Source organism: Lepisosteus oculatus, chromosome 2, assembly GCF_040954835.1.
Source record: "Lepisosteus oculatus isolate fLepOcu1 chromosome 2, fLepOcu1.hap2, whole genome shotgun sequence".
NCBI classification, from domain to species: Eukaryota; Metazoa; Chordata; class Actinopteri; order Semionotiformes; family Lepisosteidae; genus Lepisosteus; species Lepisosteus oculatus.
The window spans coordinates 46,254,869-46,279,029 of record NC_090697.1 but is presented as its reverse complement, the minus strand read 5'-3'; the positions used below and the strand labels follow the sequence as shown (position 1 = coordinate 46,279,029).

General features: G+C 40.6%; 1 protein-coding gene across 1 annotated transcript; it reads right to left on the bottom strand.

Annotated features, from left to right (window-relative positions):
- Nucleotides 1-7,688: 7,688 nt before the first annotated feature.
- Nucleotides 7,689-22,622, bottom strand: slc30a1a (solute carrier family 30 member 1a). Its single transcript, XM_015348076.2, has 2 exons — nucleotides 21,411-22,622; nucleotides 7,689-14,576 (listed from the first exon to the last, which is right to left on the bottom strand). The coding sequence occupies exons 1-2, from the start codon at nucleotides 22,003-22,005 to the stop codon at nucleotides 13,648-13,650; spliced, it is 1,524 nt and encodes a 507-aa protein (XP_015203562.1). The 5' UTR covers nucleotides 22,006-22,622; the 3' UTR covers nucleotides 7,689-13,647.
- Between the last annotated feature and the right edge of the window lie 1,539 nt (nucleotides 22,623-24,161).

The window sequence follows — 24,161 nt, the reverse complement described above, 5'->3', positions numbered from 1 at the left end:
ACTGCTCAATGGGATTCACGTGTGGTTAGCTCGACGTTGGCATTGGCCCCTGCTGACTCAGAGCAATGTGATTTCTTTATAATGCCTGCAAGGAATCAAGCGAAAGCAATTTTGGGATATGCGAAAGAAAATGCAATTGAAGGCTTAGCACTTAGCATTTCAATATGAAAGAAAAATCTATTTCCAATTAAACTATTTTAATATTTCATAGTGCACTTGAATGGAGACTTCCATCTCAAAGCACATGGAAACATTTATTCTTCTTCAGTCCCTGGAACATAATATTGTGGTATACCACAGATGAACCCAGACTGAACCTTTCACATAAGCAGCACTGATGGCAAGCGCAGAAGGTGAAATGTGGAGGGAAACTGTATTGTCAAGGGAAATGACTCAAGTGCTTGTCAGTCCATTGATATTAAATAACTGCAAATATGGGAGGACAATTCAGGAAATGAACCATTTCATATGCAGCTATGTTTATACAGCAACATATCTAAGAAATAACTACAGTTTTACAAGCATTAAAATGGCATAAATTTTAGCTGTCTTTCTACAGACATTTTTCCGACATTCACAAAAGGCAGAAGGAATTTTATTTTTACTAATAAAACACCAAACATCAGTTCTCAGTCAATGAGACTGTTTTGGACATTTAATAAGTAGAATCCCTTACATTCACTTAGTACTTTACATACAGGAAGGGACCCATTTCATCTACCACTGAAGAGCAGCATCCACCCGCTGGGAGACAGTCTGCAGCTATTGTATACCAGACATAAGACATAAGAAATTGTTTCACCAATTGAATTTTAGTTTAAAATGTAGGTAGACCAGACTGAGCAAGCCAGAATGCATTTTTAGACAGGACACCAAAAACTATCCATCCTTCCTTCAATTCAGTGTTGCAGGGGAGACAACTGATAACTTAATACAGTATCTTTATGAAACCCTCACCTAAGACCTCACCATGGCAAAATGTGTTATTAAACCTGACATAAGGGAACAAGACGAATAGCATTTCATTGCCATTTGGACTTTAGTATTAATTTTTTCGATTGCATTCTTAGTATTTCTTTTTAGTACCTGGCATCTTTTTTGTTTGTATGGTACCAATTGTCCCTGGTGACCGCACCTGAGAAGCTTTGGGAATGTTAGTTAGTTTATATCCCCCCAGCTGTCAGTGTCTGGGCTCATGTTCCAGATAAGCTGTAGGATGGATGAAACCTGCAGCACACTCAGTGAGGGCCTCCTGAATTACCTGAATGCAAACTGAGGATGCAAACTGTTGAAAGCTCATCGTCCAAACCATAAGAAATAAAAACCTCACCACAGCTGTTGTATGAAAGAAAAAAAAAATTGAATACTAATTTTGAATACTGCCTGGTGATTTAGTTTATAGTCAGAGAAAACTGTGTTATTTGCACAGTAAACAGTTAACATGTTGGCTATGCGAAGAGAAGGAAGTGAACCCACTAAATCAGGTCTGCAAAATCATTCACAATACCATTGTTAGTATATATTTTAGCTGGAGGGTATACTGTAGATGAATATAATGAAAAATTAATACTCAGGTAAATACAGTAGGGATGCTTGGTTCTCTTGTTCATACATATAGTTCAACCATCAATGTTGTTGCAATTAATAACTTCCAGTTTCTTTCTGTGGATTGATAACAGCCTAATAAAGCCTTAATAAAATCCAGCAGCAGGAATATGCAGGAAATATTCATTCAATATTCCCTCACCAATGGGGTCACGGGGGGGTTGAAGCGTATCCTAGCAAGCAACAGACACAGGTGGGGGTACCTCTGGACAGGATACCAGTCCATCACAGGGCACACAAAGACAAAAACCCACACCAGGGCCAATTTTCCCAGAAGCCCATTTACTCACTAATATGTCTTTGGACTGTGGGAGGAAACCGGAGCACCGGGCAGAAACCCATGAGAACACAAGGAGAACATGTGATCTGTGGGGAGAACAAACTCCACACAGATAATATCCCGGGTCTGGAAATAAACCCAGGGCCCCAGAGCTTCGAGGCAGCAATGCTAACCACTGTGCCACACTCCTCCGCTACCCATGTGCTCTAAATACTTTACATGCTTTAGTTGTCTTTGGCTGTGTGTATATATAGTACTGTACATTTTAATGCTTCTCTTTTAACTCAGCAAGTTACAAATACATATCTCCTGTACTGATTGTATTTCTTCATTTAGTGTAGCTATTTCAAGGATATTAGATCTCCACTGCCAGTCAACCTAAAGAATGTTCGTTAACAGCAGCAGGTTATAGTCAATAAATTAATCGTTCTAAGCTTATACTGGTTTCTTTCATAAAGCATTGTAACATTGGAACCAGCTGAAAGCTAAACACTTAGCATTGGAGCTCAGAAGCAGGCTTAAAAAAAGGAAGAATAAGATGTTGAAATAGGTATATGTTTTATTTATTAAAAAATAGGTTTTATTTATTTTAGAATGTGAAACAGAACACAATTGAGTGAATATTTTTTTATGAAGTGCACAGGACTATTTGGATTGTTTCAAAACTTAAAACATCTTCCTTCAGCCTTTACGTATGGACCTAATAATGTAAATCAACCGTTTTCTCTCAGGTCTTTCAAAATGAACTGTAGTAGCTTATTCTCCTTTAAAAACATACCATACAAGAGATAAACCTTTATACAGCACCAAGATATACAGTACAGGAATTATACAGATTGTTATAAAATAATTACATTTCCGAGAATTTGGGGAATAACTTATTGTTCACTCTCCGTCTTCTCTCTCTTTCTTTGAAACGGTGACTCATCCCCACTTGTTTCATTTATTTGTCTATGGAATGCAAGGTCAGATGCGTCCTGTTGTTTATCAACATGAACACAAGAACAAACATTCTTCAGGCTGTGATCAGTTCAAAAGACAGCAGCATTAACCAAGGAGAGCTTGGATGGCCTTCCTGCATCTAGGGCTCAGGGACCAAGCTTGTCCAGGCTCTGTTAGAGAATGGGAGAGATGTGCAAGCATAGCAGATTTCTAGTATGTCCACCAGTACCACAGAGCCTGTGACCTTCACAGTGGACCTCCTGTTGTTTAATAATGTTAACCAGCATAATGAATTTCCTGTTATACCTGTTCAATATGTCTGTGCTTCAAGTTTAAATCAAGGATACTATATTATAATGGTGTAACATAAGACCTTATTTAGAAAACACTGCACTGTTTTCAACTGCATGTTGAAAAAAAAAGATTCCTTCTCAAGAACCAATCACAAGAAGAGTTATCAGGTTAAAGGCACATCCCACCATTACAGGTTAAAAGAATCTAACCTTTCAGGTAAGTTTTGTTTTGAAATTTTAAGGTTTAAGGATTTTTTGGCCAAAAAGACCTCACTCAAGTATTCAGAATCTTCAAAGGAAAACCAGAGGTAACGTGAGAAATGAAAGTCACAGGTTCGTTATCAAACATCTCACTCAAACATCTCCCTAACATCTGTGTGGCTTCCAACTGACTTTTTTTTCAGTCTTTCCCAACATCAGCTGATGAGCTGTCTTGGATTAACAAGCTGCTGTATCACACATACAGGCTGGCAGACCAAGATGAACATTTTATTTCCCAAAACTTACTTACTATAAACTTGTATCGTGAAACTCCAGAGTCCAGAGAAAGAGTTCTGGACAGGCAAGGTTGAATTTGGAGTGTTTTAATCTGCTGGTAGATGCTTTGAGCACTCAGGAAGACCGCATGACTGTGAGCCATGAAGCAGCTTTTTTAGCTAGGCACCCCAGCCTGGAATTAAACTCAGGACCCAAGAGCTGTGAGCCAGCAATAGAGCTACATCACCTTGTTAAATAAAATCTCAGACAACAAACTCTGATTTGTGCATCACCTGGAAGGGCACAGTATATCATTATTAAGAACACAGGAAAGGTGGCAAATGAGAGAAAGCCAAGCTGTCCATCTAGTATTTTTTTGTAAGTTCTTTGATCCAAAGTACTCATCTATCCGTTTCTTGAAGGATACCAGGGTACTGATTTCAACAAGAAGGCAGGGTTGCTTGTTGCATACTCCCACAGCCCTCTGGGTAAAGAACGGCCTACTGTTCTCAGTTTTAAATACATTTTATTCAATTGCCAGATTCATGCTCTTAGAGTTTTGTCATTATCATTATACATTGGTATAACAACATATACAGTAGCTATCTTATACAATTGTCTTTGGGAAGGATGATTTGCTGCACAGGTTTGAAAGTTATAAAGGTGAAAATCTTGCTGTATCTATTGTCATAGCCTTGGCGCTTAATCATCTCACCAACCTCATGAATAGTTTTATACTGTGAATTACAGCTAGAAACACAGAAAAAAATTAACTGGAGGAAAAAGTTTTTTCAGGAAGAAATGTATCCTGAAATTTTAAGAGCTTTATTCTGTATTCTATATTCTGTTTAGAAAAAGCTCCCAGTCTATGAGAATTAAGCAACATTTCCAACACTTTCCTATTAATATATAATTCAAAAATTTGCATTTGTACTTTCACAATAGACTCCAGGTCTACAGTCCATAAATATCAGAGCAGTAGCTGTTGGGGTACCTGTGCTCTAGGTTTGTTTGGTGGATATAACATCCACAAACACCTGTTTAAAACTGGTCTGTGTCAGAGAGTTACATATACACTAAAAGGAGGCCAGACCCTGACTACGGGTTCTCATTCTGATTATTCCCAAGCACTTCAAGTGTGCAGAGTGCACATGTAAAAGCAAATAAAAACATTCAGTTTATTTTCTTAAACACTGTAGACTATAAGGTGGGTTGTTACTTTGGCGAACAATGTTCTGTCTGCATTTGCCAAAGGATTAGAAGAAAGAGAATCGTTTTCAAGATTACTAATAATGTGTCAACGCATGCTTTGAAAACACACCACCACATGCTCCATGCAATGTAAATGTGCAATTAAGGTCACACATTCAAGCACTACATTTGTCAGCTGGGACTGTTGCCACAATAGTTTCTAGTCAAGGCTTGATTAATTATGGGGATGAGAGAGAGCCTGCCAGGCTCAAACCTGCTCTTAAATCTTCAGAACTGGCTATCTACAGGGTCTTGAGACTATATGTTGTAAACAAATTATATTGTTAGTTTTGTATAGTGTGTGCAAGGATCATCTCATAAACAGAATTCATGTTTTCAACAATGTTTTTTGAGGGTTAATTAAGCATCCTAATTACTATGACTGACGTGATTCTCTGCTAATAGGTCTGTTGTTTTAACACAATTTATTTTCTTGAACACTGTAGACTAGAAGATGGATTTTGACAACGGGAAACAACTTGCCAACATTTGCCAAGGGATTAGAGAGAGACTAATTTTCAAGATCACTAATGATGTGTCTAAATGTGTGCTTTGAAAACACACAACCACATGCCCCATGTAATGTGAATGTGTTCCTGAGGGTAGGTACCCCATAATGCTGACATCCCCTCAGATAGGGACACTTTCGTTTGCACATCAATTTCCTCTGGGAAAAGTGCAAGTTGACCTCAGTGATTTTCCATCACTTTACTTGCCAGAGCAACCCCACTATGATCATGGTACTTTGCCTGACACTGGTTGATAACAGTCATTAATGGAACTTGAAACAAGCAAGGAGAGAATAATGGAACCATGCAAAAATATGCAGCCCTTAGTTTATGGAACTAGTAAAGGTTTATTCCATGCTTTGAGCAAGGTTGAAAAAGGCTCCACAGCCGAAACATTGTGCATCTTTTCTTCTCAGAATTGAATAAACATTTACTTGTTCCTTTGCAGCCTACACATGCAACACACTACCTACTTGAACCTCCTTGTTTACGGATGTTTCCTGATTAACACTCTGACACATCTTCCACTTTCATGAATGGCACTAACAATTATGAGAAGATGAAAAACCATCTCTTCACCATCTAACGAGAACTGGCCAGCAGCCATATCACCCTGCAACTCACAACTGGCAACCCACTGAAGCAAAGCAGGTGTGAGCCTGGGCAGTACCTGGGTGGGAGACCTCCTGGGAAAAACTAAGGTTGCTGCTGGAAGAGGTGTTAGTGGGACCAGCAGGGGGTGCTCACCCCACGCGGCCCATGTGGGTCCTAATGCCCCAGTATAGTGATGGGGATACTATACTGTTAACAGGCGCCGTCCTTCGGATGAGACATAAAACTGAGGTCCTGACTCTCTGGTCACTAAAAACCCAAGGGCATTTCTCGAAAAGAGTAGGGGTGTAACCCCAGTGTCCTGGCCAAATTTCCCATTGGCCCTTACCAATCATGGCCTCCTAATAATTTCCATCTATGAACTGGCTTCATTACTCTGCTCTCCTCCCCAGTGATCGCTGATGTGTGGTGAGCGTTCTGGCGCACTATGGCTGCCGTCGCATCATCCAGGTGGATGCTGCACATTGGTGGTGGTGGAGGGGAGTCCCCATTACCTGTAAAGCGCTTTGAGTGGAGTGTCCAGAAAAGCGCTATATAAGTGTAAGCAATTATTAATTTTAATTATTATTGTTGTAGTTGCTTGTGTTACATTAAGTAAAAGAAGCAAGCAGCTTTAAGGATAATTTAAGAGCATGGCAGAAGACACAGGTCAATGCAAACAAAACAATTCAGACACTGGTATATGTAAAAAGGACAAAAGATTCTTTTTTGTTTCCTCAGAGAAAATTTTATAACAACACCACATTAATGAAACATTCTAAAAGAGGTAGACACAGATTTGGAACACACTGTGTAGACGTAGAAACTGCAAGAGAAAACAGTTACTTACATACAGTAAAAAGCAAGTTCAAACAAAACCTGGAGAAAAATGTATTTATAGACCAAACAATTAACTGGCATTTCCTATACTGGTAAAAACAGTCTTTACTTCTTCACTGGTCCATACATTACAGGAGAAGGTGAGACTGTAAGGTTACCACATGTTCATTACAATTTAAACAAATTTAAGGATTTTATGTATCAGACCAATTTACTATTGATATTTACCACAATATAACTTCAGAATACGATGTTAAGAATTTAAATAACTTTTAACTTAAATATCAACTGCAGGCACAGGTTTCATTGAAAACTGACACAAACTATACTTTACCTTATTCAAGATGTTGTAAGAGTATATAATGTTTGTACATCTAGCCAAACTGAAAAGTGACAGACATTTCCTTCACTTATCCAAAAGGCCAGCTTAGGGATTTATGTGGTAAAATATAAATAAAACCCAGGTAAATTCAGCATGGACAGGTGTTTAGATGTCAGATTGCTCTTTAGGGGAATTTTTCGTTTGCTCTTCTCATTATTGTATATAGTAGTGAAATAAGTTTGAAAGAAGGGTCTCGGTCAACTTGCTATAGTCTGGTGTAGTGACAAGGTTGAAAAAACCACTGACAGAGCCTCAAAGTGATCTATGGGTGACAAGACAAAATTCCTGAAGACTAAGATCTGTTTGATTTTTATGGAAAAAAGGGTGCATAAAACTGCACCAAGACCCCGTGTTAAAAAACAGGAATGTCACGAACAGTATAAAAGCAAAATGGTATAAACCTATAGTACCAAATATAAAAACACTAACATCACAGTCACAGCACCCAATAACAGATCACACTGTGCATTATGATCCACCATGGGAAGAATATGCAAAAAAAAAAAGGTTTTGAAATGTGCATGAAACCGGTCTTAACCTTTATGGACCTTAACATTTAAAGAAAGAATATTTGTACACTTGCATTTGACATTTCATTTAGACAATACAATTCTTAAGATTTGGTCCAGGTAGATTAAAAAAAAAAAGATATGGCTATTACAGGATAATGTTAGGACTTTGTCTTAAACTTTCATAAAGCATTCAGCAGTTTTGCTACTATCAGTAAAGCAATATTATGTCTTCTGTCGTATACAGATGGTGAGATTTGTATAGGCTCTGCTTTTAAATCGCAGTCACACAGTACATAAGCACATAAAATACAGTTTGCCCTCAAGCTGGGAAGAGCTTCTAAAAAAAATCACTGGTGAGCTCTGGCTGACAAAAATAGCTCAAGAACTACAGAGGGCTCCAGCCCTAATGCAGTGTACAACTGAGAATAGTTAATTGTAATCCTTTGTATCTAACCTGCACTCACTATTACCAGTATATTACCAGAGCTCACAATTGACAGTTAATCAATAACTTGCCTTTAGATCAGAACCTGCTAAACAATTTTAATTCTCTACAATTTATTGAAATATATGCACGCACACACACACACACTATATGCTCAAGACAAAGACAAAGGTGAAATACATATTTAAACTGACCTCACTATTAAAAGCTGGACAATTGTGGATCAACAGGGCACCTTAAATGAAAACCAAGCCAAATAAAATTCAAATTCGGTTACACAGACAAATACATACGGTCAAGAGTGCAGACTTTCAGGCCTCCTTAGAAAGCGAAGGGATTTGCGAAGCTCAGTGCAATACCAGTCTAACATTAACCACTCAGAGAGTTCTGCTCCTAATGACAGCCAATAAAAATCAGCTACTGCTTATATTTACAGTATGTAATGATACAAAACAATACACAGCTTCCAAGAAGCCACTGTGTTTCAAAGGCATACAGTTCATGGAGTTTAAAAAAGTAGCAAGATGGAGCCCAAACCTACTGGAATACAGGACTCTAGCAGGGCCAAAAAGCCTGGTCTGTTATTTTTCTTTAGTTGTTAAAACAGGTCATTGTCACAGACTGAGGATTTCGAACTATAAAAACACATCCCTTGATTAACACAAGGAATAAAATGTTCGCTGCAGAAGGGACTTTAATTACAGATATACAGTATATAATGCTGTAGTTCAATACATGGTCTTCTGACACACTTCAGAAAGTTGGGAAAGACTCAGATTGGTACTGCTGGCAAGAAATCTAAATTGCCATATTTATGATCTTTTCTGACATCAGATAAACCATTTTAATTTATTATGAAAAAGCTCTGTGGTTTATATGTATAAGCTTGTAAACCCAATGTATACTTTAGACTCTGGCACTTCTCATAATTTTCCAACCCAAAATAAGATAGATTTGAGCACACAGACATCCAATGACAGATTATTTCACTTAGGAAAAATGCACAACAGTAGAATTACATATAAATTGATGAAACAATTATGTTGATTTGATGCCACACACTAGGATTGCTTCCAAGTGTTTCAGACAAGTGAAAAACCAACCCCCTCCAGTCAAAAACCCTGCACATGTGGAAAAGAGCAAGAGGTGCGAGACCAGTGCAAACAAATGGATCCATTTCCCTGCATGTCTCATATTAATGGAAGATTCAAGTGAGCTTTCCAATTCTAAGAATGCTGAAGCTGAAGGAATCATGGGAATAAGTGAATTGACTGATATCTGCCTACCAATTTTCTTATTTTCAGTTTTGTATGCTTTACTTGGTTTATAGCAAATTTGTATTATGCACTTTAGGTACAGGACCGTGTCCTGTTTTAATTTAATATGAAACAGGCTGTTATTTCATGCTTCATTGGCTGCACTTACATTTAAGCCTGGAACTCTCTTCTTGACAGCTTCAAGCAACATACTCTCCCTTTATGTACTATGTTTCATACTGGAACTTCCAAATTTCCCTTCCTACCCTTGTTAAAATCTTATATATATATAAAATCAAGGTTTCTTAAAAACTGTTATACTATGCACATTGATTTGGGACTAGTGCAGGATTAGAAAAAAAAAACTCTATTCACTATATTCATACTAAAATGCATATTCATTAATGGAAAGTTTTATTTTTAATCATGAGAGAAACAAACAAGCAGAAACATCGCCTGAAAAAATTAATCACATTGGGCTCTAGGTTCTCCTCCAGAGGTGAAGGTGAAAAAATTATAATACAACGTTCTGACAAACTGAAAGGCCTGATCTCAGTTTTTTTAATATAAAATTACACAGTTAAAACAAACAGGTACAGAATTCTGAGAAAGGTATATACTGTAAATAGGAACAGCAATACTAAAAGGGATCTTCAAAAATGTTACACTAATAAAAAAAAATACATCTATATAAGATTTAATGGAATAAATCACTTAACCTCAATGCCCACACCTTCGCAGAAGCTTCAATTTTATATTACCCATGGATTGCTAACAGCGAGCCTTGGATACTACCTGTACTGTTCCTTGGAAAAGAGTAGCTTTCAATCATTAAAAATGCATTCTAATAAACTGTTTTTTATTTAGGGATATGGACTTAAAAAGTGTTCCCTATTACACATTCTACACAGCTGTCAAGCTAACAGGGTAATAACCTTTAAAAAAAGCATTTTTTCCAATGAAGATCCAATATGAGTAGGTGACTATTTCAATTGCAAATACACCCACAATCTGAAAGATGAAGGAGTCAAAAGTGCTTAAACCAGGAAATTTCAACTAACATTTTTTCCTGCAGGTTCTTTAACCTTAGAAGGTTATCTATTTTCTGGTCAGTCTTTTTTTTTCCCTTTTACACATGTATGATAGTAGAACTACATGCATTCTCTGCGCAACAAGTTCACAGAAGGCTTAAAAAAGCATACCTGCATAACAGACCATACAAACTGTAAAGATTTTTTCCCAGCCTTGCATGTAAACCGTTGTAATAAGGGACTCGCAAGAACAGGAGACCAGGAAACAAACGGTGCTTTTAACTGCCCGTTTTATTTTAACATTGGAAAAACTATCCGCAACCTGCAAACGGCACTCTCCTGTTTACTGGAACAAAGCAACAGTTCCGTCATCTCTGCCAGCACAGTGGGGACCATCATTAGGATCGGATTACTCCTTCCAAAAGGGCGATGAGCACTTTGGCATAGGATGCTGTAGGTGGCCATGCTTCTAAGAGCAAAGTCAGTCTCTTCTAAGCTGGCATGAGAAATGAAGATGGGAATGCATCAGTACTGCAGGATCAATGAACGTGCTACAGCCCCAGGGGGCTTGTCTGTAGTTCATTCCACCATGCAGAGGGAGGTGGGACGAGGGCAAATTAGGCAGCTGACCATCTGGAGAATCTGCTTTGTTCACTGAAAGAGGTCTGGATGTGGGATTTGGATGGGGGTGGTTGGAAGGCACATTTTAAGTTTTAGGGGAAACATGTTAAGTATTCAGGAGGGGGTTGGGGGGATGGGGGAGGGTAAACAGCCTGAACAAAACTGCTCCCGAAGCAAATTGAAGCCTACGTCCTCCTGCATTTTAAAGTCAAATGTGCGCCTGCGAGGAACAAATTATTCTTGTGAGACCTAATGAAACAGACTGTACTGAGGACAGAGGCAGCTGCCCTAATGGAAATTCAGACTGGTGTTTAAAGTGCTGCTGTTTAATCCTGCTCCTAACCCCTGAAAAACCTGCTGTTTGAAAATACAAATCCACCCCTCCCCCGTAGCCAGTTTTTCCATCTCTGTTAATAATGAGGGCGAACTGCAAAACTGTCAAACAGTGCTGCTGAGGAATGCTTTGTAGTGCCACTTGCATACGTACGGTCAGCATGGGGAAACCTCTGTAGGGGTCTGGATCGATCACAAGTACCAGCTCTCTCCAGGATTAAATTCAATGGAAATTGTCAAACCTGGGTTTCCAGTGGTTAACGGCTGCAACCAACCGCAATGATTTACCCCGAAAGCAATCAGCAAGGATGCCAGAGAAGTCATAAAACCTGAAATATTCTCTGGCTCCTTCCAAAGCTGTGTGTGGAAAGACCTGCAAAAGACAGCTTTTCTTGTTTCCCTCCCTGTTCTGGGCTGTTGCTCAATAGAAAAACTGAAAGTATTGGACTGGAGGCTTTGTCATTTATTGAGGGCTGCAAGACTGTCAAGAGTTAGGGGAGTTCACGCTAAGCCCAGACCTGTGAGGAGACGCCTAGAGTGGCTCCCAGCTGATAAAACCCGTCAAGGGAAGAGCAGGGCATTAGATCTCAAGCACTGCGCACAATGACCAGCAGCCCCACCCCACCCCCAGCAGAAGCACCAGCAGCTGGCTCTTGTATATTGCATAGTACACATGCTCAAATCAGGTCAGAGATGCCCACTGACAACTGTAACACAATGGATAGTTCTTAAAAGATGGCAAGGGCGTGGCTATATCAGACACCACCTACAGTAGATTTCCTAATACAGCCTTCCAAGATCAGAACACAAACCTTGAGGCACTCTCTTCTTTAGGGATTATTCTGCAGGGCAACCAGAAAAACTTGCCCTCTTGATTAAATGTCTATCTTGTTAGGACTCTCAGAGAAGAAAGGAGAGAAAAATAAAATCCATGTTAAGAGTTTAATCTAGACTTAAACAGGAGAAAATCCAATGAACAATATGACTACGGTTCTGCTTGCCGTCTTCTGAAGAACAATACAGCCTTTTCCCAAAACGAAGAGGCTTGCACAGCAAACCTTTTTTGGTTTCGGTAATGCCACGTAGGAATACAAATGTATTTTTGGACACACAAATCAAATAAAAATTATTTTGCAAATGCAGCAGTTCTATCTTACTGCATGTAATATTTAGCCAATTGTTCAAACAAGGCCAATGATCATGCATTTATGCGACAAACATATGCCTTCTAGTAACCTAGATGCAAATGAATTTCAAATGCTTTTAAATTTGGCCACACAGATAATGGAGTTCAGCCCATAAAATCCTAGATACCCAGTCATTGGTCTTAAGAGGCTTAGGAGTCTCCCAACGTGCATTATGGAACAGTATATGGCTTTAATTGCATAATTAATTGGAACACCTGCTTTGTAGCTTGGCTTTAAAATATTAAAAGGCAGGACTAATTGTGCCTTTTATTGGTCTTATTTCTACTTAGATTTTTATGTCAACATTAAACAAACTTTCCTGGAATTCATTTTTTAATAAAATGCATCGGCATGTTTCCAAATATTGCAAGCCTGCTCAAAATCAACATTGCAGCTTGAAAAACATATTTTGCTGTTGCACATCTTCAGACATTGTATGTTCTGATATAAAGTCTGCTCCGCTTGTGGATAAAAAGGAAACCAAAAAAAAACTATATAATCTTGAATATATATTAACGGTCGATTACTGAAAGATTCCAAATCTAATAACTTATTTAAATACATAAATTATTATATATTTGTATAAAATAACTTTCAATAACCGGGCTAGAATGTCTGACAGATACTGAGCAAACTCTTCCAAAAGCCTTTAATACCTTTTAAGGAAAATGTACACACAAAAAAAAAGTATGGCAGGGCAGATTTCAGTTTAGCTACTCATCACAAAGTCTTCTTGAACTGTAACCATCCGCTGGTGTGCTTTGTTTTCCATGTTTTCCGCCGTCTTCCTGCTCCAGTGAAGGAAATAAGTGTCCCGATATCCGGTTTCGAGAAGCTTAGGCACAGGCATACCATCCAACACCTTATCACAAAGCAGTGATAATGACACGCATGCAAGAGTTTCTAATTGTGCGTCTCTGAGATGTGACCTAACATGGATTATCACACTGCAGCAAACACAGCTCGTAGGAAGGAGGGACGAGGGGCGCCTTATTTTCCAGGCACCCATCTACCTGAAATCAAACCCTTGCGCCCCTTCACCCCCGACATTCTCCCGACCTTAATTACGCGTCACCTCCTAGGGCTAGGGCCCTACAGAGACGATTCCACCTCTCTCTGGATGACAACCTCTGGATCTGACCCAGGCACCACCTGGACGCCGGAGTCCGGTGGGGCCTGTTCTCGAGACGAGTGCTCGGGGGACTCGCTGATGATCTCCAGGCGGGAGCTAGGCTGGCTGGGGGCCTTATCCCCGGCCTTCTTCTCCGCGCCCGCCCCAGCCTTGTCGCCCGTGCCGCAGCACAACTTAGGGGCGCACTGGGTCCGGCAGGACAGCTCGCACAGGGAGATGCGGGACTCCGAGTTGACGGTGACAAACTCAGGTTGGATGGTGGTGGCGTGGATGCCCTCGTTGTGGAAGAAGTCCTTGATGCGCTTGGCCACATCCATGTAAGACGTGGGGTCGTGGCACTTGATGTGCGCCGTGGCAATGATGCGGCTGCCCGCCAGCTGCCAGATGTGCAGCTCGTGGACGGCCAGCACGCCTTCCAGGTCCCGCAGCTTCTCGTTGAGCCGGTGCATGTCGATCTGCTTGGGCACGGTCTGCAGGAGGATGAGCGCCGACTCCTTCAGCAGGGGGTAGGTGGTGTAGAGGAGGATGCACACCATGATGACGCAGAGCGTGGGGTCCAGGTACAGCACCCAGCAGGGCCCGGCGGAGAGGACGCTCTGGGTGCCGTTGCTGAGCAGGCTCACCAGCGTGTGGTTGACGTGCTCGTGGTCAGTGCAGTGGCTGTCCGTGCAGGGGTTAATGCAGGGCTCCCCAGCCTGGCAGGGCTGCCACACAAACGTGAAGATGATGGCATTGATGACGACGATGACGGAGCCCAGGGCGTCACCCAGCACGTGGAGGAAGACCCCACGCATGTTGAGCTGTGAACCAGACTCTGCCCCGTGCTCCTGCTCCTCAAAGGCAGCGCTCCCGTTCATCTGGACCTCAAGCGCGCTCTCGGGAAGCAGGTCTGTGGGACATAAAGACAGGTGAGTTACACGCGTCTTGTAACGTGTGTATATACGAGTGATATTAATGGCTAAAAGAACGAGGATTTAAGAATAATGTACAGATAGTCCGCTTTACTTGCTATCCCGTAGCCCAGTCTAAAAAATGATTTGAAATTATCATACTCAGTCATCGAGGGCTTCATTCAGAAAGACTAAAACCCCAGGGGTATTACAAGGGTTGATAAAAGAGGACTGAAAGAAAGAAGGAGCATACGATGCCACAGTTCTAATAACATGTCTTACTGGAGGCTTAAACTACTGATTGTACAGCTGGATATGGTTAAAATCCCATGATTACAGCTCAGTTAAAGTTTGCATATCACTACAGTGCAAAACCATGTCACTCTGTGCAAGCTGCATCTTGAGAGGTGCCTTACTGCCTCATTACTGCAGTACAATTTAGCACCGGGTAATGGTCTGGCAAAGCCTGTCAGCTTAGTGCTTTTCTCAATACAAATCTGGTTACCCACAATCACCATGTTTCAGCAGGAGATACAGAGCCCACGAACTTAAGCAAGCACAGCCTGCAAGAGTCTCTTTGCCTTTATACAGTGGTTCTTTCCTTTACCCCTAAGCAACACAATGCATATTGCAGCACCATCCAATGCATGCAAGATAATAAACTGTAAGATACCCTCCAGAGCACAAAACTACAACTTGCTACAGTTATTTGCTTTCCCTGTCCCTTGGTCACATTCGGTACCTAATTACAGCACTTATGGCCTGTGCATTTAACACAAAACCAGTACTGTCACTCTCAATGAGGGTTTCTAATCTATTATTTACACTGAAATAAAGGAGAGAAAACTACTGCTAAATCCATGATGCCATATGTATCAAGACATTATTTTTAAAAACTTTTTACAGTATTGTGCCCTAATGACAGGAAAATAGGATGTATACTCCATAAATGGTGGACAGCTTATAATTTCAAATACTCAAACATATGCAGATAATTATGTTTTAGGTCACTTTGAAAGAGTATGAAGACTTTCTGGTCTCCACATTTTCCATTTAGCTTTAATGTTAGCAAATTTGGTATTTAATATATCCGAGTCTTACTATGCTTCTAGAACTTCTACTTTTTAAATTACTTCCATTAATAGCAGGCCTGTCAGCTTTCTAAATGGTTCAATTGTTTTCATTAAATGGTACCACTCTACACGTATTAACGGAAACCTATTCCCTCCCTCTCAATGTAGTTCTCTTCATGAGCAGGTATGCAACACCAGTCAGTTCTTCTGTTTTGGGCACAAGTACATACTCCCAGCTGTCCTCTGGATACCTTCCCAACTTCTGCTTTAACTGAAGCTTGAGACTTTCTGAAAATGACCCAATCGATGTTACCTAATGATTTCACCGAAAATAATTAAAAAACTGACCACAATTATGAGGCACCTCTAAAAGTTAATTGTCCTTTCAACAGACCTGAAGTTGCTTCAGATTCAATGAATATTGAAGTCTATAGACATCTGGCTAATGATGCTCCAACTAGGATTTTATTTTAAAGAAAGATGCTTTATTTGAGCTTATAGAGAGCAATTTGGAGTATCCTGTGAATGGACAAGGAATTTTGAAAATTACATTATTCACACTCCTTGCTTACCATACAAAATCTATCACAAGACCATTACACTGCAAGCATAACAAATGGACAGGATAATTTTCATAGATGTTACTTTTAAAGCCTAGCAGAATTAACAACACACTTTCAATACCTAGAAAATACAGTGTCAAAGGAGAACTATCCACCCAGCCCATAACACAGTTAAGATTTGGTAATATAAGAAACTAAGAAATGTTTGCTCATCTGGATACTCCTAGCTTATTGATCCAAAGATCACATATAACCACATATCAGAACATCTCAGGGAGTAAGCTTCAGCAAAATGGTTGGGCAGTTTATACCAAACACCAGCACCCTTTGTGAAAGGGTGGCTCCACTTGTCACTCCTACTAGAACTCCCTCTTAAATGCATTAGTTCTTCTTCATAGTGGAAATACTGTTGATATCAAGTCTACGCCATGAAAGATGTGCTACTAAGCATGTGATTAAGACAAAACTAGCTAATGATGAGAAAATAATAGAAAGTACAACAGAACCCAAACTTTCCATGACAGTAAGTGAATTCTAAATGAAGACAAGGTGCTCCTTGAATAAACTGAATTACATTAACACACGTTTATCTAGGAAAAGCATCTCAGTGCATGCTGCAGGTACCATCTGTATTTCCTCCAACTTCTGCAATAAGATTATTAAAAAAGATAGTTCCACAGCTGACATCTGGCCTGACAAACAAGGCGATTATTACACATAATGTAGCCAGATTACAGGGTGAAATTTTTAAAAGGACTGACCTTAGCTGTTTAGGAATACTGAGGACTATGCAACCTTCACAACCTCAATTACACAAATATTTTATTAGATTTAAATCACATCACAAGTTAGTTGTACACATTAAAAGACACATAAGAACTCTAAAATTCTTTACAAGACTTGGGATGGTAGTATTTGCTCTTTAAGCAGCAACCCATCTGGTAATGTACCAGTTATTGCCATGGCCAGCAGCCATATCACCCTGCAACTCACAACTGGCAACCCAGTGAGCCTGGTCAGTAACTGGATGGGAGACCTCCCGGGAAAAACTAAGGTTGCTGCTTTAAGAGGTGTTAGTGGGGCCAGCAGGGGGCGCTCACCCTACGGTCCACGTGGCTCCTAATGCCCCAGGATAGTGTAGGGGGTAACCCTGGCGCGAAATTTCTTATTTGCCCTTACCAATCATGGCCTCCTAATAATTCCCCTCTATGAATTGGCTACATTACTCTGCTCTCCTCCCCACTGATGTGGTGAGCATTCTGGCGCACTATGGCTGCCGTCGCATCATCCAGGTGGATGCTGCACATTGGTGGTGGTGGAGGGGAGTCCCCATTACCTGTAAAGCGCTTTGAGTGGAGTGTCCAGAAAAGCGCTATATAATTATAAGCAATTATTAATTATTATTATTAGTTATAGTTTCAAACAAAATACTTGTTGGTTAGTCTCGTATATATTGTTATTTGAAATTTCATTAGGTTAGTAGAGCATGGATCATTCCATTTGCAAATTACGGTTATTAAAAAAGAGCTAAAAGTCAATTTATCACTAAAAGATTCTCTTCTCAAACCACAGCCTAGCTGATGCAACAAGTACCTTAAGATATTGTAATATTCAGTATATCAACTGTTCATAAAACTAACGCATAACATTCATATTTGGGGTGAAAAAGCTACTTTTCCTGGTGCAAGTCACGGCAAGCTGAAGTCTGTCCTGCATGTACAGACCACACAGCAGGACGACAGCATTGTCTTTGCTGCAGGGACAACGAGAAATTAGCAACTTGAAACAACCAATCAAAGCTAGCCAGCATGTCTCTTAGAGGTGGAAGGAAAGGGAGAAAACCCAAGAGAAGGCAGTGAGAACATGCAAGCTCCCCGCAGACAAGACCCTGTGGCCAGGAGGCAGCAACACCTCTAGACTCGATTCCGCGAGCATCACCAGGCCAAGACCAAGCATCAATAACCAACCCACCAATTTGAAAATTACTGGCATTACAATGATTTCAGACAGAGCTATGATTCTTGTTAAAAAATGTCAACCTGGAGGAATAATAGATTTTAGATAACGTTGTTAAGTACCCGTATTATGTCCTAATGACTGCAAGTTTTCCTCCCCCCCATTAAATCCCTTTACAGTAATAAACAATGCTATTAGAGCACAAAAAAGTATTGACAGAGCTGCTGATTTCATAATCTCTGGGACGAGATGCCTTGATATCGACACTACAGCACACAAACGTCAAACAAGCAAACGGGAAGGAAAGTTTACCAGAACTCATCCAGACCTCTTTGTGAAATAATACAGCATACTTATAACAATCACAGCCCTTTGCATGTAAATACCGTAGCTCTTTTCACACTGCAAAAGGATCTCAAAGCACTTTACTACACACAGGAGTGGGATCGCCACTAAAGTGCAGCACACAGCAGCCTCAGTTGCTATAACACTAGCAACATCACTTCACAGTGGTTCAGGTACAGAACTGACTAAGTGCTTTATAGGGCTGGATCGTACAAGCCCAGAGCGGATCGTAGACAGAAGACACCAACTCTTTGAAAAGAATCACAGGGTCTTTAGCAAAGCAAGGTCTGGACTAGATTGTCATTAATGTCTTATCTGCAGGACAGCGCAAACATGGAAATTCTGTCCCAGAGGAAAGAGCAACACAACTACCACTTGTGTTGCAGTACAGTACTGAACAGGTCCAGCCTTGGTCAGCTTGCGAAATCTAACAGAGTTAGGCTACAGGGTGATATTGTTACTCCAATAGTGTGCAACTGAACGGTATTTGGCTGAGGTATTGAAAACTTGTTTTAAACCACAGGTTAAAGTGAAAACATTCCATTTCCTGCATTTCAGCCTGGTGCCAGGAGGAAGAAGAAAAATCTGAATCTCTGGTCATAGGAAAAGGGACAGCAGAAATTTTCAGAATCATCTGCAAGCTCCAGCTGCACTCTCTTGAGACATTTCTCACAGATAACAGCTCGTTTCTGTCACATGCATTCTGTAAACTGAAAATCTGAAGGTCAAGACCAAAAAGCCAGAATAATACCGAACATAAAAAGCAGAAAGCAGTTCAGTACTTTGGGAAACAACTGTTCTTTAACCTGTTACATCAAGTTATTTTTGACACATGACGAACCATTAAAAAATAGTTATAATGGGTGATCTGCTCTTCAGGCATCTATGACAGCATTAGAAACCTGCAGGGTATAGCCTTGTTGACACTCTTTTCCATTGAATAAATATACATTAATTTCTTATTAGTCCAGTATGGAGAATGTGATTCCCAAAGGGCACCAGAGTGAAAGTGAAAAATTTATCTTTTTTGTTCTTCTGAAATCAGCGCCTTCCAGTGACAGCTATACAAAATCACATTGTCTTGCTAGTATAAAGATAAAAAGCAATTTAAAGGTAATAAGGCTAATTCAAAAAGCCAACTCTTATTTTCTTAACATAGCTATAGCAGGCTCAAGAGCAGAAACATTGCGTTTCTTGGTTCTACTTCGCAATGAGGAATTAACTTTTGCTTGTGTCTTTAACCAAGTAGACGTGTTCATTTTTTTTCTATTTGTTCTTCATATTTGACATAGGAAGCTGTTGTACTTGTTCATGTATTGGCATATTTTCTTATTTATGCTAGTGATTTCTAAACTAAGAATTTTCCATTCTAAAGGAGTAAACAGTTTCTTTGTCATGTACAACCCTGAAGCAATTAAAAATGGGGAATCTCAAAGTTTGGGATAAAAGTTATGATGCCTATTTCCGAAGCTAAATCTCATTTCCTGTTTAAATGTAATGGTAAAGGTCACTTTAGCAACTCTGCCTTTCAGGCCTGGGGTGGGTAAACAATAACTAAAAAAAAATAATTGTTTTTAGGACCCATTGTATTCCTTAAAAAGGAAATAAACCATTTTTGTAGACTTAATCCTGTTGTTGCACTGTTTATGGTTTTATTATTATTTAAAACTGTATTTATTCGCTTTATGCTGATCCCCGTTTGTAAGCTCATGTTTGTATGGTAGGTTTTCAAGTATAGAAGCAGTAGCCATGCTATAACTGACCTGTCACATGATAAGCACATGATTGCCAGCTATAAGGCAAAGATGCAGGTCAGAAAAAAAAAAGCTTCAGTCAGCAGGCTAAAAAGGCAACTCACACTCATTCACAGGGGTCCAGGACACCATAAAACAACCTGATGAACACCTAATACGCTTGAAAGGAACAGTGGAACCAACCCTGAGAATCAGGCACAAATGCCAACATCCTGTCCTCAAGAAGAAAGTTTCACTTTTACAGAATAAGATGTGGAGTAACAGATGTACTTCTCACACCATGTGACAGTCAGTCACCACTACCACTGTGCAATAAGGCTGTGACCACATCATTCCATGTTGGGGAACACAATCAGAGGTTCAATAGTCCACATTTTCATATTTCTCAGACACTGCACAGTTAGAGGCGAAGGGTCCAGTTTTTTCACCGTTCTCTGAAAATAAACTGTTTAAACATGAGATGCTGTCCAGCTCATGACTTTTCATTTAATGGGAAAGGCAGAAAAAAGAATACAGGACCTGCCTGTCTTGATGTGAGCTGTGAATTGGAGTGCTGGCAGCTTATGAAGAATCTGCACATGTGTGAGACTCAAAGGAGGACCTGACTAAGTCCACTAAGGACGTACTGGTTGACAAATCACGAGATACCCACCCTGCTACCTGGGGACAAGCACTGGCCCATATATAGCATTGTGTTCCCTTTTTGCTGTTCCACATGAGAAAAGACAGCAGCAGAACGTATTGTATTAAACTGATTTACCAACTCGTAAAAGAATGGCTCCTATACATCTGCCAGTGCTGAGACACTATACATTTTAATTGCAGGCCCATACCAATGGTAATTTTGTGGTTCACATTGCGGTTACGGTAGAAGGTGAAGCGTTGCCCAAACTCATTGTGTATTAAACCAACAGCCCTGACGAAAGCGGGATTTTAAACATTTGTTTCCTTACTGTATGCAGCTTCGATGCCAAAGTCTGACAGTTGTCTTCAATTTGTCAGATATTGTTTTAAAAATCTTACTTTCAATTAAAAGTAGACCAAGTCAGCAACCAAGTTTACGAGCAATGACAACACAAAGGCAGAAGCGAATCGAAAGAGGAGAATAAATCGTAACAGCTTGGAAGAAATTAAAAACATACCGTGCTTGTCTGGCCTGTCTGTGTTGACTCCGTTAGGGCTGCCGCAGTTTCCTACCAGATTATTAGTCTCTTCCCCAGACGATCCGCTCCCGGATGGTCTGTCGGATTTGCACATTTTGTTCCTTTTGTTTTTCTTACTCCCGTGCGAGTGTCCTCCGTGGGAGTGGCCGTGCCCGCCGCCCCCTGCGTGTCCGTGGAACATGCAGAGCCCCAGCAGGTTCACCAGGAGCCCCGCTGCCCCGACCCCGATCACCACCAGCGGGCTCTCGATCTCACGCGGCTCGGTGAACCGCTCGATGGCTTCCAGTATGATGGTGAAGCACAGCGCGGTCAGAAACACGGCGTTCACCAGGGCGCCCATCACCTCCGCCCGGATCCACCCGAAGGTGTTCTTGCTGGTCGCCTGCGTTTTTTCCGCAAAGCGAACGGCCACCAAAGCCACGACCAGGGCGATGACATCCGACAGCATGTGGAAGGAGTCCGAGAGCATCGCCAGGGACGAGGTTATCCGGCTGACCACCACCTCCACGATGAAGAAGCCGAAAGTCAGGGACAGCATGCAGAGCAGCCGTGCCCGGTTGGGTTCACAAGCCATTTTCCCTTCTGAGAAGTCTCCTCCAGCTAAATGTTTCAGTGATGAATTACTATGTGGTTATAAAAATACTATTTCGTTGTTTCACAAAAACCGAAATCACGCTAACATCTTCACGGAAAGCTACTTGTACGAATCACTGGAAAAAAGGGGCTGGTATTTTGAAATCACGGGATTCGCGCAAATGCCACCGGTAACACACGGAGAGTGGCAGTATGACTATAAAGAGGAGAAAATATTTCTCCCGTCAGAAATCAGGTCTATATCGTTATTACCGTGTTCCTGGAGATCTGTACATCAGAAGGCATTCAACATATTCAGGGATGGCAAATGAAGCTCCAAAGGAGAGAAAAAAGCACAGGCTTGTCATTCAAAGACGTCTTGTAAATCCTCCTTTTAAAAACATATATAATGGAAAGCTATGTTTAAGGGTTGTTAACGGAGTACTTCTTTAAAAAGATCTGGTGCTCAAACAAAGAACCAAACAAAAGCGAAAAGAATTACCCGGTGAGTACAAAACACAGCTCGGCACGACGATAGCTCTCTGGTGGTTTGCAGACGGTTTGAAACTTTGCACCCGAAACCGGCAAAGTTTTCACACGGAACAAGGGGAGCCAGGCGGCCACGCCCCGCCTCTCCGCCATTGGCGGAGGAAGCGCAGTGTGGCGGCGGAGGCTCTCCGCTTGGGCACAGGGGCTGTCAGTTTGGAGATCATGTGCCCCGCCGGGCCTTGTATAGTCGCCGGCGGGGGGCAGTTGACCGACGCCAGGCCTATAGCAACTAGGCCGGCTCCGCTCTCCCTGCACTGCGGCGGGGGATTGGAGACCTCGGCCTTCAGTCGTGTTGTAACCCGAGCGGACTGCACTGGAGATCCGCCTCTGAGTCAAATCGTGACGCTTTCTTCACACCGCACCTGGTTTGTAACCGCACGACACTATAAGTACTGATTCAAGACAAGTCATGCTGATATTGCAGAAAAATAAAAAATCAGAAAATAACCATAATAATACCCAAAGGGGTGTAGAAGATGCCTCCTTTCATTGTTGAAATTGCATACAACAAAAGCTTAGTTAAGGAGTCCTGCACCTTGGATAGTCCCTTTTAATAGAAGAAAACGGAGAAATATTTTCGTGTGCAAAACACTTGCATAAAACCCGACGACCTTTTCACTTTTGAATTATAAAGTTTCAGCTGCAGTCAATCCAATTAAGTGTGCACGTTAAGATCATATCTAGTAGGGTCAGTTTAGGTAGATGAATATGAAATAATCTAAGCCTTAACTATTAAAAAGACATGAAGATTGACGTTTCCAACAAAATCTGATGCTTAATATTTGATCTCCCCGTGCTTGTGGAAATGAACGTGGACAAGGAGTTTCTTTTTCCTAACAGACCGGTCCGCTTTCTCGACGCAGTATGAAAACTACATAAAACACTAGAACATCACGTTAATATTACACTTAACCAGTACATAATGTTGTCCCAACTGCAACGATTTAAACGTTCTGACAAGTGTGAACAGATGGTAAGGAATTTGGGGAGAGATATTAATTATCATTTGTAATCATGTGGACGTGTGGATTATTATGCTATTTCATACAAGGCATTTTTGGAACATCTAAGCAACTAAGATAACATTACATTTAAGCACAGCCTATGAAAAATAAGGTATTCTTTACTTCTAAAGAAACAGCTATTGGGAATGGAGCAGGTGTGTAGAATAAACCACAAAATCATGTGTAATAACCAATAAGATTATATGCAGGTTATGAATTGCCCTCACTTAGCCTAAACGGCTTAGCTGTTAAAGCCCTCCTGTATGCTTGTCATTTGTCATACGCAAAAACTATAATTTAACTGGATCTGTTTAACTTTCAAGCGTATATTCCCCTAGGAAATCCACAACGATCCCTTCAATTTTCATAATCACAGTGTCCATGAAAGTAGTTCTTGTCTCACAAACAGAAATGATCTGTTGTTTGTCTGCCCACTTCTGAAGAGCAGGTAAACTGATCCATATCATGTAGATAGTATGGGGTTCTGGTAATTAGCAGGCCTTAAAATTTGTGAAAGGATGATAGATTCATCATTTGTTCTAAAAATTTTACAAAGCTTCAGAATAACCACAGCTTAGAAATGGTAACATTGTGATTACTGCTT

Excerpts from the sequence above, each read along its gene's own strand:
- slc30a1a (XM_015348076.2), bottom strand. The coding sequence starts at position 22,005 with ATGGCTTGTGAACCCAACCGGGCACGGCTGCTCTGCATGCTGTCCCTG. Across the intron at positions 14,577-21,410 it reads AGACAGGCCAGACAAGCACG|ACCTGCTTCCCGAGAGCGCG; the intron begins GTATGTTTTTAA and ends TATGTCCCACAG.